The 19,832-nt window shown below is 38.4% G+C and overlaps 3 protein-coding genes across 4 annotated transcripts in view; 2 read left to right on the top strand and 1 right to left on the bottom strand.

Moving 5' to 3' along the window:
- LOC126924568 (suppressor of lurcher protein 1) overlaps nucleotides 1–19,832 on the top strand; it is a 530,829-nt gene that overhangs the window by 9,067 nt on the left and 501,930 nt on the right. The window contains exon 1 of one of the 2 annotated variants that reach the window (XM_050739229.1): nucleotides 6,124–6,885. The exons of the other annotated variant lie outside the window; for it this stretch is intronic. Coding sequence (XP_050595186.1) covers nucleotides 6,883–6,885 — 3 coding nt within the window. The 5' untranslated portion in view covers nucleotides 6,124–6,882. Of the gene's footprint in view, nucleotides 1–6,123; nucleotides 6,886–19,832 lie in introns of those variants that run through there. 2 annotated transcript variants of the gene reach the window in all.
- The window catches only part of LOC126924571 (uncharacterized), a 131,442-nt gene that overhangs the window by 51,392 nt on the left and 60,218 nt on the right, over nucleotides 1–19,832 (bottom strand). The window lies entirely within an intron of this gene.
- On the top strand, nucleotides 961–3,789 carry LOC126924577 (uncharacterized). Its single transcript, XM_050739278.1, has one exon. It carries the CDS (start codon nucleotides 1,003–1,005, stop codon nucleotides 2,335–2,337), a length of 1,335 nt encoding a protein of 444 aa, XP_050595235.1. The 5' UTR covers nucleotides 961–1,002; the 3' UTR covers nucleotides 2,338–3,789.

Genomic DNA, 19,832 nt, shown 5'->3' with positions numbered 1-19,832 from the left:
AATAATTATACATATAAAGAATAAGTTATAATAGGAAGCATTTAAATACTATAATATTCGTGAATAAACGCGTACCCAAATTCCATTTTCTTAAAAACGATGTCTCCAACGCGGTTCGAGATTTTCGACTTATCGTAAGCCATAGAACTTGATCTTACGTGTATCACGAATTTTAAAAATATGTTTGGATACGAATGATTTGTAATCCTACTAATTAGAAAGGATCTGAGCTTCTATAAATACTCTGCTATCTTATTTGCATAAAAAGTAATCAGACGATAATGTCGTGCCAAACTTTCTTTGTTGTCAAACATTCAGTTACGTCGTAATTACTGTCGTGCAAATTGTCATTTTAGTACTTTCTTAAGCATTAAATAACGATCGTAAAGTTCCGTGCAGATTAAGCGTTATCTACGATGTTCGATATCATTTGCCACAGAAACGTGCTACATTAAACGAAAAGCGTGGCAGAAGAAACGCGTCAAATGCATAATCGACGTGAGAAAAGTTCGTTTTACGAGTACATATCTCGTTTTTTGACTGTGAAACTTTGTTGGTTGCAGCATTTTTGTGGAATCGAAACTCCTGCTTCTAAAACCTCAGCGTACCAGTTTTTCTTCGTGCACGCACGCTATCGCAGTCTTATTATGTTTCTTCGTGCAAAGGCATAAATCATTTAGTTCGTTTCCTCTCGTCTAGAAGGTATGTCCGACAAATTTACACAATGTATAAATTATTACAATCGGATTGTCGTGGCGACGTTTTATCGAATCGTTTACTCGCATCTTCGCTCCTTCCTCGGATGGCACCTGTGATTTAACTGGCTCTTAATCGTGTCGCTGATAGAGGACTCCGTATTTGTCAAAGTATCACTACTCAGCGTTCCCTCAAATGCTTCAAGATGCTTATTTACGATCCCACAAAAGCGACAAACGCGAACAGGGACCGTATATAAATGTTGGTATTGCCTCCGTCGCGACAGTCTCAACGTACTCGCTCGACATGGCAACGATTAGCGCCGATTCGTCTTGCTGTTTGACCGACTCGACCAAGTCGCAGGTCTGCTCCGTCAAAGAGAAACCAGTCGCTCCTCTGTCCGACTCCGACATCAATAAGATCGTCGAGCGAAAACTTCTCTCGAATAACTTTCGCGTTTTACACTGGAGTTTGGATAACTTAGGGGAGATAAATGGTTTCTTGGGCTTGTACTATACTCTCTCCGTTACGGTGAAAATCGATGACAAATCGAAGCATTTCAAATTCTTCGCAAAGACACCGCCACCAACCGCCAGTCCACAGTACGATTTTCTAGTCCGCAGCAATACGTTCAATAAGGAGATCGCTGTCTATAGTGAGATAGTGCCGAAGATGGGCACAGGAAGCGGTCCCAAATGGTTGCCCGATTATTATTTTGGCAAGAATAACGTTATAATAGTTTTGGAGGACGCCGGGCAAAACGGATACGTTAACCTGGACAAATATCTGCCGTTCGACGATGAACACTGCATTCTGGTAGCAAAGACGATCTCGGTTTTACACTCGAGATCCTTGATCCTGGACGAGAAGCTTCGCCGTAGTACCGGTCAAACGATTTTTGACCTTTACGGCGAGTACCTGGAGGAGGTGGCTTTCATCGAGAGCGATCTGGCGGCGCAGAAGTATCTCTCCTCGTGCATCAAAGGCGCATGCACTATAGTTGATATGAACGAGAAGCTGAAGGACGATGAGGCGACTCTTATTAAGAATTGGATAACCAAGTGGGTACGGAGGTTACCAGAATTGCTGAAGACGTCAAATAAATTCAGAAACGTGATGTGTCACCGGGATCTATGGCCAAATAATATCATGTTCAAGAAAGACTCTAGCGGTAAGTCGATCGGGTGTTACCTGATAGACTTCCAATTCCTGCGATACTGTCCGCCAGCGATCGATTTTGTGATCTGTTTCCTGTTGTCGACCGATCGTGCTACTAGACGTCGATGCAACGAGTCGCTTATCAACGTTTACTGTGACACCATGAAGAAAGAATTGGCCGCGGAAGGTCTCGATGTTGAGGATTGCTTACCTCGCGCGCAATTCATCGAGAGCTGCAAGGAAACTCAAGGCCTGGCATTGGCATATACGGTCGCCAACATGCAAATAATGTTGCTAACGCGACAAGCTGTGGAAGAATATTTTATAGGATCTACCGATCAACTGGAGTACGTCGTGTACGGTGATCGACGCAGCGATCTCGTTAAAAATCAATGCCGCATTATGAAATCCTATCAGCCGCGTATTACAGAGGTAATAGAAGAAATTAGAGAGTATTTGGCAGCTAATCCGGACAAATGCTAGCGGACGAGAAAGAAAAGCACGGGTCATTGGTTGTTTCCTTGGCACGTTGGTCATTTGGTACTTGTATTATTGTCTGTGATAAAATGTGACATTAAAATAAGAGCAGAAGAGAGGTTGTTTCTACGATTCTACGGTTCTACGATTTGCCGATGAAATGATCTATTTCGCCTTCTCGTCGTCCAACGTTATAGTACAAATATTTTATTCGAAGGATTTAACGCGGCCACATGCGTGGGCTCGTAACTTTGTTACACGCAGAATCGTTAAGAAAGCGAATTTTCTACTCAAAACCATTGTGTGATACGACGCTTTGCCGGCTTAAACGACGTCATCGTTCTCCGTTAGGCGAACTTTGTCGTAAAAGGGAAAAGGGATTACGGGTCGTAATAAACTTTGTAGAAACCCTGCGAGAGGCGGAAAGATAGGAACCTCTAATATTTAAAGTAACTTTTCGCCGTAATCTTAACTCCTTACAGACTCAATACAGCTCATGGCTGCCACGAGCTGTATCGTCTTTTGTATCAGCGAACGTCGAAAAATATGGCATCATACTAATAAAATAAAGTCAGTTTTAATGGATATTTACATTTTCCTATGCACAGTATGTCTAGTTTAAATATACTCTAACTATTAAATGTACGATAATATTCTTTAAATGGAAGTTGCCTGATTTGATAGAAGAAACTTAATAGAATATTTGAATCCCTTTTTGGATCGTTGTTGATAAAGTCTCGATATCTACGTACCTTTCTTCGATGGAACTATAATGTTTACAAGAAGCATTTCTGCACACCCTTATTCCATTTTTTGTAATCGTATGAAAGTACTTGCAAATAATATAAATTTTATTGTTTCTTAACTACTGTATTTTAACCAAAGAAAATGGACATTTCGTATGTTACCAACTATTTTTCATTTTAGTAATTAATTGCTCGTATTGTCCCTTCGTTTCCTCGTATTTAAATTTGTGCAACCCTACGAGCAATTCATGGATCAAGAGCATTTCAGAATGTTGAAAAATATTCCAATGTGGGAGAAGGGATAGTCGGATTCGATTGTTGATAAATTTATCCTTGTGCAATAATCGAGCAGCCGATATTCCTCGTTCGCGAAATGAGGAACACCCAGTTCTATTCAATGGCCCGTAATGTTATGTCAGATTAAAGCAGAAGTTCGTTTTACTGCCGGCAATTCGAAGCAGCCGTAATCGCTTTTATGTCGGGCTAATGACATAACCGTGAAACGTAAATTGCCCTACCTATCAATGACAGGCTTGATACTATTCTATTGTAAATACAATAATGCATGAACGCGTTGTCATTGTTTCCTTTCAACTATCCCTCTATTTTCACCAACTGGTACGTTTCACGTATTCGATTTTTTCCATCCAAATTGCGCTGGAGTTTGTAAGCTGTTCCTTGACAGTGTATACACAATAAACAGAAAGATGAATGTGACTGGCTTATTATGTAACCTTCGTTGCATTGGTGCAAACAGGAAATTATTTTACACAAGCGAAGTATTCAAATTATAAAATTCCTCCTTTACGTAATGTAACATGTGTTTGCTGTTGGTCGGAATTTCCGAAAATCCACACGTTGTTTTTATGTTAAAATACGGTAGAAATCGATACTATTTAAATACTAACAGTAATTTATCAGTTTGGTCAGTTCAGAGTTTCACAATTTATGTTTTCATTTCACGAAAATTAGCTAAAAATTGATTATATCTTTTTACGGGAAGTACAGCATTGTTACAAGTATTGTTTTACGAGTTCAAATTACGAGGTTCTGTCAGCATGATTTTATCTGAGATGGATAAAATTGTAACGCTACCGCGTTACAGTACAGAATATAAGGAAATTTCTGATTGAACGTGATATTGTAACTGTGTAATTTCCAATTTGTGTGATAGTGTAATTTAGTATAATTTCCAACAAGAATGCTAGTTTGAGTAAGAAGTTTGTTTACTCCTGTTCAAAACAGATGCATTACCAAGCAACAACAGTTTGGAACCTTATACACGTAGATGTTGATTTCTGTAATGAAATTAAATCTGGTAAATCTAGAAGTACATAGCGAAATTTGTAAAAAGTTAAACATAAATAACTAATTAAACTTTATTCCATAATATTATTAAATTTGCGTAGAAAAGGAGATACACGTGGATGCATATAAATAGCTCTTCCATTAATTAATATGTCCGTAACTGTAAATATACGTGTTATTAATATTGAACGTTCTTCACGAGTTCAAAGGGATCTAAAAACTTGTATGGCTTAGTAGACAATTATTAAAAGAAAAAAACGAAATAGATGTTATCGTAACTGATACAAAACGATCGAACGAAGAATATTTCGAGCGACGAAATTTGATTTTTTTCAAGTAATGAGAAAACATGTTGCGATGTAATAGAGAACGACGATGAGATGAAGTTTTATGTTTTGTTACAAATCAATTGTTTCACGAGCTTTTTTACGGCTGTTTTGTGCAGCGTACGCATCCACCGTGTAAAAAGGGACCTAGGTATTATTTGATATTTATCGTAAAGCACTAATATACGTAGTATCAACGCTGCATCGCAATAATTTTCAGAAATAGTTGTCACTATAGTAGAATTATCCTGCGGGTCATACGATTCCAAGCGATCAGTGCAAAATTACCATTGGATCGAGAGAAACGTTGTGCCAAGCTTGTTAATCACAGAAGCTTACTATTTCTCGTGTGCTCATTATACTTCACAGACCACAAGCTTTCCATTGAACGATGTAGAATTATCATCGATCAGCCGATAGCATTACGATTCCATTATCTGCATCTGTGCCGAACTCGACCTGACTAACCCATGCTCGTTACCAAGAGCCTGCATCTAACCGTAATCCCACGATTATACTACTTTGTGAATATTATCAGTACCTATGAAAGAGCTCGTTAGCTATAGAATTTCTAAAAAATTCATTTGAAACATTTCTGAAGACCGTTTTAATCAATTGTAGTTACAGTGAACGATTTTATTCGTTTCAAGTAGATATGCTATATACGAGATGTGTAAATAAGAATGTTGACCAGAAATAATTCGATGTACGATGTAACTACATTTTACAAATTTTTGTTTCATTTTTGAGGTACAAGATCATCTAAGCTTATTCGTCTCTTTAGAAACTACGATAAAGTATCGGAAAAAATATGCGGTGTTATTTCAAAATTTTCAATTAACTTACTTCCTAATTTTCAGTGAATATCAGCAATTTCTTTTTGTCGACAAAGTTTAATGGTCACGAACTATATTAATAGTTTGTTTCTGACTTCTAGTTTCTTTGTTTACTTCTTCTCGATTGTCATGTTGTTAGTTTTTACGGCAGAAATCGTGTTTACGTTGTATTTCGTCGTGATCGATGTCGCGGTCTGCGTCTTGAGGGCAGATCCGAAACAGTTTCAAGCGTCAAGGAACATCGCATCGATAATACGATAAGAAAAGTATTTGAAGTAAGCTCGAAAGACCGAAATTCCTTGTTTGGATCGTATGGAAAAGGTCTGAATTGCAATCTCGATGTAATGCCTTTGTAACGTTGACGTGAAATTCTATCGACTGTCGGGGATGTTACGGCGGAAAACAAAGAAGCTAATGATATTCGACGGGTCGGCGGTACATCCGTTTGCGAAATGATCGTGAGCTAAACTGGCGCGTTGCGTCGATTGCACGAAATCTCGTGGCTCGTGGAGGCGGTGGCAAAGGGCGCAGGCGTCCGGCGTCTGGCATCCGGTGGCGGCAAGCGGACTCGGATTTTCTCTAGTGTCGCGTCAACTGCCGCTGGAGAGTCGTGTGCGTTACACCCTGTTACCTCAAACCACCCCGTTTCGCGTGGCTCCGTCACGTTTTGTTGTCCGAAAACAAGTCACGTTCGCGGAAACGTCCGATCTCATCGCGAGTTTTGTGTCGTTGCCGTCGCTTCGCGTAGATACGAAGTGTAAATCCCAGCGATCGTGCAATCATTTTGCGGATGTCTTATCGCTTGTCGATGGTTCGCGCGATCATGCCGCGAACATGACAGGGCAACGTGTCGTACGAATCGTTACAACTATCACGACGATCCTTTTCTACGTTTGACTGTTGTTCGTCCTAGACGAGTCGATGTAGTAAAGAATAAAATAGTGTCCGTTTGTGTCCATGGCGAGTGTATCTCTATTCGTTCTTTGCTGTAATTTTGCTACCTTCTACGAGCATAGAAGGTAATTCAAACGTCGCGATTGAGCGAGTGCGTAAAGGTCGAATGTATTCAAGCGAGCGTTTGAATCCCTGTTTCGATCGTGTTCAAGATTTACAGTCTCACTGCCGGTTTGTTGTCGATTTGTCGTAGAGTGCCTAGTCAGTGTACTTGAAGGAATTCTGATGAACGGTGTGTGAAGGGAGCAATTCGGGAAAGTGCGTTTAGTATGAATTGGTGCAAAGTGCAGGCTGTCGTGTATTCAGCGGAGACGTCGCCCGGCTGTGAAGGAATGCTTGTATCGGGCGCCGAAGCATGAGGGACGTCGCATCTTTAACGTAATGGTAAGTGCGCTGAATTTTTATTCGCTTGAAACCCGGATTCTTCGATTGAAACCCGGGTTCGTCTATCAATAGTTTGGTTAGACGCAATTCACTGGACCCTGCAACTGGCTGGAAATGCTGAAATCGCACATGGAGCGAGCATAAATCTTTCAGGAAGTGTAGCATTGCATACCTAGCACGGTGGTAGAGTACTGTTTGTGTTCGTTTTCAGGACCATTTCGCGTGTCATTGTTGTTTCCACGAGACACTTCTGTACGAATAAAAAATTGCAACAAACTTCACATTGCGTGTGCGAGTCCTCGTGAGTTGTTGCGACCGTCCAAATATACATGCTTCGTTGAATTGCATGCGGTTGCGATTTTTACATTTCTTTGTACTGTCGTGCGTAAACCGTGTAAAATATCGCAGTCAAATGGCTTAAAGCAACGTTTGAGCATTGGCTCGCGCGTACCTCTTCTCGTTTTCAGTTTCGTTTTTTTCTTTTTGATACCGGATAGTACTTCAATGTCCGAGTTTCGGTTTTGTCTGCATCGTTTCATAGTAAACTCGTCGGCTATAACATCGACTTTCCAGATTAATGTTTCACCGGCATGATGCGGTATTCTTTTATGGGATTTTCCTTTTATCATTGGAAATAAAATCACGGAATAACGGTGATTTTACTTGAAATTGCTTCCAAATACATTTATCTTTCGGAATGACGCGTATGTGTTGCGGAGGGTTACAGTTGGTTTAATTAACTTTTCCAAGGAAAGATCATTTTATTTATAAACGTAATTTCGTCACTTTGGCTCATTATGTTGGCATAAAATATAACTTTGTTTTATATTTCATTATTTGACCAGTGTCTTTACATCTTTGTTTAAATTTGAAAAATGATAGTATAATAAACATCTCAGTTGAATGAAACGATATTACTTATTACGTATGACTGTAAATTATACTTATGTTAGTTAAAATATAAAATCGTTACAAAGGTATGTAACTTTTTTTCAAGAACTCTCCGTGTTACGAAGCATTAAACGTAGTAATGGCATGCAAATGATCGTTAATAAAGAGTAGCGTAAATTACGACTTGTTTCCATTATTACATTGTTCTTCGACATTACCGCGAGTAAATTGATTCAAGGTATTTTAACGTTTATGTATAAATAATGGGATTTCATTATACACAGCAAATTCATTTAAGGCGCCAAATTCAAAGATGCAGTTATTTAACGTGTAACAATTTATAGTCTTTAAACCCCTTGATGTACGATTTAATTCAGATTATCTCGTCATTGTATACTTTGTATACGACGATATTACCACTATTTTTGTACATTGTAGGTATTACGATGACGAGTCAGACTCGTGATATGAACTCAAGGTGTTAAATAATACAGTAACACATTTTGAAAGGTTTATAATATTTTTCGAATGCATTAAAACAATACTTCTAATTCAAACATGTATTATCGGAAACGGCATAAAAGAATATATATAAAAATTTTGCATTCGCGTGTAACGGAAAATATAGTATGGTTATAACTTTCAAAGTAGGAACAAAAACAGAAACATTTTAATATCACCTGGCACAATATCGAAGTATTCGTTATTAAAATTCGATCAATTTATGGGATTATATAGTACGCGAATATCTCGTGCGCCAAAGGCAAAAAATAGGATACGAACAATTTTTTCCCGATTTACTTTAGCATTTAGTTTATGTCCGGTTTAAAGTTTTTGCGAATGCGTCGAGTTTTTCTATCGAAAGCGTTGGCTCGTTGTTTCTGTGAAAGTATAGAAGAGAAAAGGAGACAATCAGCCATTAACGGCATGTGTCGAGGTGCGCAATTTACATACATACCTGAGTATATGTTTGCCCCAGGTCAGACACAATGGCACCCACGATTTTACTCTATATGTATATTATCCCACTTTGCGTCATGCACATCGATAACCTGACACCTGAACAATCTGGATCGATCGTATCAACTGTTTAATTTAATTGCTTTATACTAACTGCATAATGGAAGAACGATGCTCTGAGCATTGACCGAGGACTGGTTTGGCTGGTTCAGCAATTAGCTTAAATATCGCTTACATTGACATTAATCGACGTATCTCGCTGATGCGAAATCAATTGTATACATTAGCCATTTTAAATGAACCAAGCTTGTCGCTCGTTTCCATACCTTCTTTCTTTTCTGAGCAATTTAATATATCTGTATAGATATTACATAAACTGAAAAAAGACATTTTGTATTCTCTATACGTATATGGATATGTATACAAAATTAGCATACGCATAGTGGATATAATTAGCAATATGCAGCCAGATCTTAATGTTCGAATGTTCTTATTATTCCATTATTTGCTTTTGTACAAGGGAATTTAATTTCACTGCTTCAAAGGAATTCTATCTATTACATACATACACATATATCTTTTTCATTTAATTAGTCTCTGTTTTACTTTGCGCTTGAATTTATTCCATTGCCTTTGTGTAATTACTATTATTGCACTGCACATTTTTCTTGTAAATCCTGCGAAATAAATTGATCTAATAAGTTATTATGCAGCAAATTTTAGATCGAGCGAAAATTTGAACTAGACTCTATCAGCTAGAGCATCGAGTAGATTAGAATACGTGGTATATAGAAATTTGCCTGCATGTGGCAAAAGTGTGCACGTACGATGACTTTAAAGTGGTCCCAATGTTTGCTTCGTCGCATGACAAGAGGCAAGGTCTTATACGAGGCAATTTAGTTATCAGAATGCGTACTTACAATCAATAGCACGTACAGCTTTGAAGCGAAGGCGGCTGAGTATATGCACATGTGTGAAATTACAACACTACATTATCCAAAGCGCGGTAAACTGTGAATCGCGTTTGATGTGACACTAAAGATTTAGTAACGTATCCAGTTTTATATTCTCGAACAGACGCTCGATAGACGTGTTCTCGCGACACGATCGGGTATTTTTCGTGTAGGACAAACATTAAGCTGAAAGTGCAATTCAGTTCCCTCGTCAACCGTAATCAGCACAGATGGCTTCGTAACCCTCCCTCCTTTATGGGGTTGTAGTTTTCTTACAGATGACCAATCGCACTCGATACAATGGCGATAAAACACGTTACAGCTAATATACTTATGTTCAAACGTGCCAAATCGATGATTAATTTTGTTTCTGTTCTCGAATTTCTATATTTCAATCTTGCCCTCATGTTAGCAAACGAAAAAGATTTTGAACTTTTCGAAGTGTAAAATTGTCTGTCAAATAGAATTTTTGGATACTCTGTTCAAACCTGGAATATCTTTTAGCGTTAGAAAAATACAGTTGGATCGTAAATGACAGGCAGAATGCAGCAGGGTTAATTACACTTCGGTGGAGAACTAATTAAAAAGTTGTTCAATTTTTCACCGTTTCCGATGTTCGTTTTGTCATTTGAAAATTAATTTTCGTCTCAATCTTTCGGTTCGTGCGTAAAAAGCGATTTCGCGAGAATGTCGAGTAACAGGAGAAGAAGCGAAAGAAAAGGGAGGACGGTGTTGCATCTGGTTCGACTTTCAATTGAAAAGTTTCGCGGTTTCGCGACAAAAGGCCGTCGTTCCGTCGTTTACCCAAGGGTCCAGGGATATTTTTCACGGGCAATGATTTATTCGGTAACCGGCAGGCCACCCCTACGTGATATCGGAGTGTGCGCGGCTCGATGCGCGCGCGAGTTGCCGCACACGTGACGAGAATCGCCATTCACGCGCTTGTCGAAGTACATTTACAAGCGTTGCACTCGTTGCAGAAAGTTCTTGAATTGTTGTCCCCGTTCACGCCTTGGAAATTGATTTCCCGTGTTCGTCCCACGTCATCTGCCATTTTTGCGCGCGTTTCATTGCCGCTTTGAACCGATATTATTCATTAAATGCAAATATATCGATGAAGCTGTGAATGGAAAAACGTGATGTCTCCCTGTGACGACGACTAATTAATAAAGTCGTGTTAACGATACATTGTACGAGCGTTTTCTGTGGCAATGAATTTTTACTGGTTAAAATTAAATTTGAATGGTAAATTACGCGTATTAACACGCTGACTGTCACGGTGATCATCGATGACCGCGGTGTTTTTACTACATTCTTCAGGATGATTAAAACAAGATATATTTCATGGACTAAAAATTTGTCAACGATGCGAATGATTTAAATGACATTGCGAGAGAAAAATACGCGCAAATACGATATAACATTTTGCAAAAATTAAACGTTATGGTGTTGTATATTTCAATCTATCGCGGCTACATAAAATTCACGCAACAGTCAACGTGTTGAACATTACAGAGTCGAGTTACGCTTTAACAGTAACGCCACAGAGGGCTATTAATCAACTTTATTTATTATTTAACGATGTGAACGTAATACTGCTTCGATGTACGCGTGAAATATGTATGATTACAGACATGTTTCGGTGGTATCGTGCAAACAATGTCACGTAGTTCCATTCCATTCCATTTTGTAGAGGCACTCGTCGTTTCAGGAATGGAGAGATCCTGCGGGAGAACTTATTCTGCAATGTAAATATATTCGGTTGTTTATACAGGCGCATGGCTAAACGCGTAGAAAGTGTTTAGCAATTTTAGCTGGTTGTCAAGTAAAGCTGTGTCAATTTACTTTGATATCTCATATGCACCGGTACACCGCGTGATGTGCTCAATACACACGTTGCAGCCCCTCGTGTGCACGCGGCGTTCGAGATAAATGGGGTTTGTAAACTAATAGCGTCAAAGCGCGTTTTTGGTATTTAAATTGCGTTAGCCGGTTAGCAGTCGAACCCGTGAGATATTAGTTTAATCATTCTCGCGCGTTCCAATATTTTAATTAGAGCGAATACGGATATCGGCGATTTAATTCGCCTGGAAATTGCCCAACTTTGTCCCCGATATTACGCCAATGTAAATTAACGAATGGTGGTCGTTCACAAATTTTTTCTATTTTATCTTATTAGTTTTATCATTTGCTCGAAACGAAGCGAAAGATAGAGAATAGTTGAATTTTTAAATAATTTCTTGGTCGGAGCTTTCCTTCTACTTGGCGCCTATAACGATATCCTTCGTCTGCAAATATTAGCGTAACTTGATAAATTCAATTATTAATACAGCTTGCAAAAGTGAATAGATGATAAATTCTATAATTCGTGAATTATAAAAATATCCAATATTTGTGAACTATGAAATACGATAACTAGTACACATTGGTGGATCATGTATTTTCCTTTTACGATTGATTTATATAATCTTGGTTCTGAAATTCAAATAAATTGATAGAAAATATCTTTTCAAAGATAAATCAATTTGACATTCTCTTTTACGGTTAAATGCGTCTGCATATTAGCATCCAAAAATATGCAAATCAAATACGCGTGTCAACGTGTCGTGCAAATCGTTTCGATATGCATGCCTGAAACGTTTGCAGCAACGTGCGTTTACGATGACCGCACGTGTTGCAACGTACAAGTACGAATGGTAGAGATATACGTTTTCTTAGCAATTCGAACGGTTCGTATGGCAGAGAAGAAGTCATAAACCTCGGTCTGTGTGTAGTACGGTTGGCTTCGATCGCCCGATAAATAATGCTGCCACTGAAACGTAAATTTTGGTTCACGCTAAGTTATAGAGGCGCAACGAGTGCATCGTTTGAAGTTAAAAGTCAGCCGGCAACTGTTCGCTGCGAAGTCATGAAATATTGCGAACGAAAGAATCGACGGTGTTTGGTCGAACCAAATCATCGATTCTTGTTGCTTTATAACGCTTTGTTAATTCAAGACGAGCAAGGCAAAGGGAATTGGGTCTTAAAATAATGAATAAATGGGATTCGGTAAATGTGATTGCTTCAAATCGCTTAATAATTTAGGAAATTATTAATTTCTTTTATAAAGACGATTAGCATTTCAAAAAAAGGTAAACATCTTCTTTCTGTTCAATGATATGAGAAATTCTTAAATTTAAAAGAAAAACTCATTACGCGTTCAGAGGAAGTTAAGAACGAGACGAGAGTTGCATTATTATGCGTTGGTGTGCGAGATATTTTATTTTAAGTTTCACAAGTATTCATTCCGTACAAGCGAGTGTCCGAAGTTCCGTTGTTTGGTGCTATCGTCAAGGGATTCGATCCTTTGAGAGTGTACTCGAACTGTCGTACATGTGGAGATCGGTCGCGCAATTAGGTTCATAATGGTGTGTATGTGAGAGTATCGGGAAACTCCGAAAACCACCCTTATGCTTTATACATCGACCCTTCTATCCAAGCGGCAAATTAGCCTTATAACGTTGCAATTTGGAAATATTACTTTTAATGTTGAATTACCTTCATAACGCGTTAGCAAGTTTTATCGCTCATTACGGGCAAACATTACGATGACGGTAAATCATTGGAATAAAGTTTACTACGTTGTAGGAAATATCGACAACACCAGCATCCTTGACAATGACTTTTTTTTGCTACATAAAACAGAAAAATGAATTGTCCATAAATTATTCGTGGTTTGCGCTCATACAATGTTGCGAAACTTTTTATTTGCGGCATAATTTTTGAAGATGATGATGTCACAAACATGCTATCAACTACAATGAAACTCTGTTGTATATTCTTTTTGAAAGAAAACACGTCTTTCCAACAAGATACAGAAATGGCTGTGGTTACGAGGTAACTAACTTGTAGAAAAAATTTCCATTAAAAACTCTTCTGTCTGATTACACGGTTCGTAGACAGAACTTTTATCTTGGAAAAATAGCTCACTACAAAGCAAATCTAAATGTTCTCTCGCGTTTAAAATCCGTATTCCTCGAGAATCGATATTTTTCCGTAAGAATTTTTAACAGAAATATGTAACATTTTCGACGTTTTCTCCAAGCTATTGCGAAACTCAGGATCTAGAATTTCGTTTAAATCGAATTATTTTCCGTGACGACGAAGGTGGACAATAAACTCAATAAAGAAAACAAGCAACCTGAATTCAACTGGAAGACTATTTAACCAAATGGCAGCGAGAAATGGCGGAAAATAAAAATAAAATTACCTCTTTAAGCTATCTTGATTCGTGGCATCGCTAGAGAAGTTCGGCAAAGATTCCATGATTGCTTAGACATTATAACTTGCTAATAGTCGACTGTGCAAGGTGTTATTATGAAAACGACTATTTGCAAATTGCCAGCTGGTAGAAACGAACAGTGCGTTAAGGAAAAGAAAATGAAGACGAAAGCGCGATCGTTCGTCCATCTGGTGCAAGAAAAAAGAAAAAAAAAAACCATTTCGCCGTCTCGACAGCTGCGATATTTACGGCCAGTGAATGGAACGAACGTACAGGATTCGAATCTATTGATTGGTGTCCGTAACTTTTTCAGCTGTTTCATGTTTCACGTAAAATGAACTGGTAACTTTAGGCGATCCGTATTTAGAGAGGTTTTCGGGTATGTAATAGATCAAGTATTCGGCGGACTTTACGAACGAGTTATACAGCTGCGAGAAGTCAGCGAAATTACTCGTGGACATGCACGTACCGATGGCATAACTCACGATTGTTCTTATCGTCTTACTAACAACGCGATAAACGCACGTACACTCGTGTACGTTTCGATCTCGTCTTTTACTCGTTTCCGTCTCGATAAGCTTAATAAACGGTACGTTTCACGAGCTCTAACGTTATCGGCTATCCAATAATCACTTTTGATACTTTTCGAACCAAGTCACGACAGACGGACACTTGTATCTCCTATTTCTTCCTAACATCCTTTTGATATTGACTGTTTGTAGGTATAGACCGAAAGAAGCGTTAAAAAGAAGCTAGTTGTGAACGAAATTAAAGCGCGGTAAATCAAGTTCAAGCGCACGTGTTTGTTTAACAACAAAGTGTACGGCTTTGTGTTGTTTCTTTGCGGTGAAAGGAGCTTGCGGATCTGCCGCTGCTGCGAGCAAGTCCGGGAGGAAAATTACCGGGGAAGAGCGAGGCGTTTTGTTTCACGAGGCGTGAAATATCAGATATTGATTGGAAATTCGCGGATAAATACAAGTTTCGTCGTTCATTGAAAATATGAATTACCAACGGTTCCTAGCTATCTCTTATCTGTTTCACGATTGGATCGTCATTTTTGAGAATATCGTTGAAAATTCAATGGAATCGTAAAAGATTTCCAAGAAACGTGGCTTTTTAACGATTCAAAATAATTCCGAGATGTTTCACTCCAACCAATCTTTCGTCGATTTTTCCATCAAGGTTTCCATCGCTTTCGTTTTCCATCTAGCGTAGGAAATTTCCAATCAGCGTGCTTTTATGGTATCATGGACGCCCTTCCATGCGCCCTTAGCGCATGGCTTAATAGGAATAGGGGAAGAATAGACGATATCTGAACGGGTTTGACGCTTTTGATGATATTTAAAAGTAAGAATGTTTCTCTACGTGAAATTTCTCGACCTTACGGATTATCATCTCTTGACTTCATAAAAACGCTGCGTTTATGATATTCGTGGCTATCGAGGACTACGGACGTAGAAATTCTACCGTCCGCAATACTAATATCCTGAATGAAAAATAGCCTCTTATTATCAAAAATAAGTTACGTAGCATGCGACAAGAAAACGATGACGAACAAATGGTAAACGTCCGAACTATTAAAACTTGTAATTGTTACGACGAATAATTATGTATTCCTTGTTTTAGAATGCGCTACACAATCTACGGACGACAACTCTTTTTTAAATGTCGCGACGCGTTTGTATTGCGGCACATCGTCATTTTATTTCGCTGTAAAATGGTTTCAATGTAATTGCGAGTGCTTTCCTTTATTCTTCGAGATGAACAGATTTTACAAGAATACGAAAAATTGTTACGAACTTTCGAAAACTACGAATTCTGATCTGTATTTTTTTCAATTTGGAGCAGGCTCCACAAAATTTATCGTACGTTCATGCACGTATAGTTCGAGCGCGATCTCCAATCTTGTTTACTTGATGACATACCTCTATTTGTTAAATTAACAATTATTATTGTCGGTTTCCCAACTACGATCGATGGTTTGGACAAAAGCTGTTTCATGGTTGTAGGTCGTAATGTAGAAGAGAATCGTGGTCGCAACTGCATGGTTAATATGAAATAACCTCGTGCATTACACGCGTTACATTTATGCTCTTGTAGACCGCCAGTATAATTCAAATATCATACACATGTTCGGCTAAGCAATAAATAATTATACCGAATATACCGTGATTTAACCGTGACCTATCCAAGAGTATACAGTCTACACGCAAGATCAAAATTAATTTCGATAACACGTTACTACCCTCGCGGTATTCCAGTAACTAAATACTTATATCGTAATTTCGGAAATATGATAGTTTATACCCTGGCGCTGTAGCTATATCTATTCTTAGAGAGTTAAAACTGCTGGCCATTTTAGATGCTCTTCGATATGTTCTTTCGTACGATCCGATCTCAATTTCACTCGAAGAAAGATACGAATGCTATGTTACGTATATCGCTTGCGACATGCAGATGGAACAAAATTTGTCTGGTCATGTTACGAAGGTGTGAAATTTCCTTGCATTATGTCATCGGTGTCAAAACCAAACACGTATGAAGGATGCTTATGAAACCATCGTAGAATAATGACAACCTCTCAAGTTGAGCAGATAGTATACACGATTTTCTCTGTTCTATGACATGACGAACAATAAGAGAGATAGAGAAGAGAATTGGACAAATTCTTACGAACAGATTCTTACGTTTGTAATACGTTTCTGCACGCGATAATTTGCTCGAGCTACTGCAGGAATTTCTACGTATTTTTGTTTGTAATAAAATTGAGACGTTGACAAAAGGTGGAGTTGGTCGGTTTGGCTTTTGAGAGCCTCGCACGTTGATTGTTTTGAATGATGTATGAGATAGTTTAGAGATAGTAAGCAAGCAGATATTGCGTTGCCTCGAAGACCATTGATCCTGAAGGATTTGACTATAATGTGCGGAAGGCGAGATGCTTTTTGGTAAGAAGACTGTGAGGAATAGCACGGATTTACTCTAAAACCTCGGAGCCGAGCGCGTGGCTGAGCAAGTCGGTCATTCCCTGCTATAAAACATTTTTACTATTTTTATTTTTCCAACTTTATATTTACAGGATTTTAATTAATATGACCTATATTTTATTTAAATATTCCGAATAGAATATTAGACTAGATTTTAAAATATATTTCGATCTTATGGAGAGTCATTGAAAAGTGAGAGTATTCTTCATCAGGTAAATTCTACTGTAACTGTATTCTATCGTAAGAAACGATAAATTACCAATGGTGATTTTGAATTGAAAAGATATCGTACGCAACTTGGAAAAACGAGGAGATATTAGCGAACACGATCAGCAATCTCGAATTATGCACGATGGAATATATGAAAGGTAAAATTGCGCTTGCGAGTCACTTGGTCGCCGTTAATGGAAACGACATTTCGATGACGATAAAGTACTGTGTCGTGGAAGTTCGGCTCGTGATGCGTTCGTGGTCCCTGCACTTACGTAACGAACGGCAGAGATATTTATCGCGAATGTAGCGAGTAGTTCGCCGTTCACCAAGGTTCAAGCGCTCCTTTACTTTTGCTTGAACGTAGACGGAAGCAGCGCCCTGTTCGTGCTACTGCTTTGAATCTCGTTATCCATGCTTCCACTATGTCGCGACATTATTTCCATTCGAAATAACTTAATGGCACCGATCGTACCGAAGAAAAATCCACGTGTTCTTTTAAAATAAAAACAAAATTATGTAGCGACCTCCGTGTTTTTTTGTCGCGTTATTATTTTTATTTTCTCCTTTTATCTTCTCTCTGCTGCAATACACTTTTCTCCTCTGTTGTGTTCAGAAAGTCTTGATCGAAAAGCGCGGAACAACACTGCGACGAGTTATTGATCGCGATGAGTGCGAAGGAAAGTTGTGACGACAAAGTTCGCCATTGTGGCGCGATTAAATTTTATTCCTCTGGACGCGGCAAGTTTCTGCCGCAACTTCGCGACATCGTGTATTATTTTCGACTTTCGATGGAAAACTCTCGGGGTGGCCCCGGGCTTTTTCTTTATCATCGTCCGAAGACTCTAATAAAGGACCTAATAGCGGAAGAATTTCCACGTTGATAGAAAATTCATGGATCCAGAGCGGGAGAAGATTTATGCGCCGCGATCCTTCCAGAATGTCCCGGTTCTCCTCAAGGAGCGCGTTCACTCGTTCGGAAACTATTGATATAGAGTAATGTCGTTCTCATTTATTGGAGCGGGAGCACGAATCACGATAATTAATATCCCGTTGCATTGAAAATGCTACAATAGTATTCCGCAGCGAGGAAAAGCATAACTAATGGTAATCGAGAAGCTTATCCTTGAAGTAATTGCAAAACGTTAAAATTTCAGAAATTTAGAGTGACAGATCAATTTTTTTTGGATAGAGAGTACAGTCTGCCTTGATCTATAATTTGACACTCGTAATATCAAACGATGGAATAGTATGTTCGAAGAGGAATGTCCTTTAAATTATAGGCTTGAAAATATTATACATCGATTTCAATTCCTTTATTGGATTTTGATACTAGAGAAAATCATTGCTTATTTATTCCAATCTATATCATCATCTTCGAGTAGTTTTTTCAAACATGAATTCTTCGATTCAACTATCTAACATTAAATTCGTGATTATCTTCAAATTCAATCTACGCGTGATTACTTTCGCTCCAATAACTGTACTATGTAAATAATCACCTCCACTCCATTAATCTGACGTGCAGCGTATCTTGACTATCGTCGCGTTGCACGTATAATCGTTACGGTGCATTTGTATCAGGGAACGTAGTACAAGTACATGAAATTTTTCTATTTAAAGAAACGACACTGAAAAATATGTAATTAAGAAGATTAATTTTGGGTTTTCCTTCACCGAAAATCAATTATTCTTCAATATCATATGTATCTCAGATACAAAATTTGTTTATTTACAGACAATAAGTTTTCATGGAAATTCGCTTTTTTTTGGCTCACGTATAGTAGTTCACGTTAGGGTAGCGAACCTGTTGCCTGCAACGAATAGCCCAAAGTATGTATTTTAAGGCCGTTGCTTCGCTTTTGCAGTTTCAGTAATGAAATCTGATTCTGAAGTTCTGGTTTCAACCTCGTTTTTGGAATCCGTTGCTTCAGTCCATGTTTGTACTGTTTTTTCCTTTCCAAAACTCGTTGCTTCGGTCAAACTGTTTTTACAATCCTGCCCCCGAAGTTTTTCATTTTAGCTGATCCAAACAACAGCTTTCCCGGTAAAACGTTCGTTTATGGTCAGTGATTGGTTCATCTAGATAAGTAGCATATTTTTCATTATATAGTTACTAATTGCTTGATCAGCGATGTCATCGTTTGTTGAGAACGCCACTGGTCTTTGCCTAAAGATAAGCGGATGAAGATTAACTAATATCATAGAATTTCTACCAGGTTTCCTAATCATTCAAGGTTCGATTTCCACTGAACCGTTACAAATACCTTATCCCTTTATCCTTCGGAAACTCGAGGTTCATAGCACATCTTAGGCCACTGAGAATGGTAGATAATGTCGGTCTACTTCAGGTCTAATAACCAAATCCTTCGGAAATCATTTAACGGCAACGGTACCTAGTTCGGTATTGATCGCGAGTTTATTCGACATGCCATGACTAGCTGGAAATAAAAAAAAAAAAAAAAAGACATCGTTGGTGAATTAATATCTCATGGCATAGAATATCCGACATAGAAGGAAAAGGAGGATAGAGAGCGTATTGAATGGCATAGTAGATGCCAGATTTCCAAGTATATGGAGAGGCTATCCTTCGAATTCAAGATAGATCGATTGTGGCTGGCACTTCTGTGGACTGTTCCGATCATAAATCATGCTACGATATGTCTATGTATCGAGAGATGAAGTGGC

The sequence above is a fragment of the Bombus affinis genome, chromosome 14, assembly GCF_024516045.1.
Source record: "Bombus affinis isolate iyBomAffi1 chromosome 14, iyBomAffi1.2, whole genome shotgun sequence".
Classification (NCBI taxonomy): domain Eukaryota; kingdom Metazoa; phylum Arthropoda; class Insecta; order Hymenoptera; family Apidae; genus Bombus; species Bombus affinis.
This window is presented reverse-complemented; position numbering and strand designations above follow the sequence as displayed.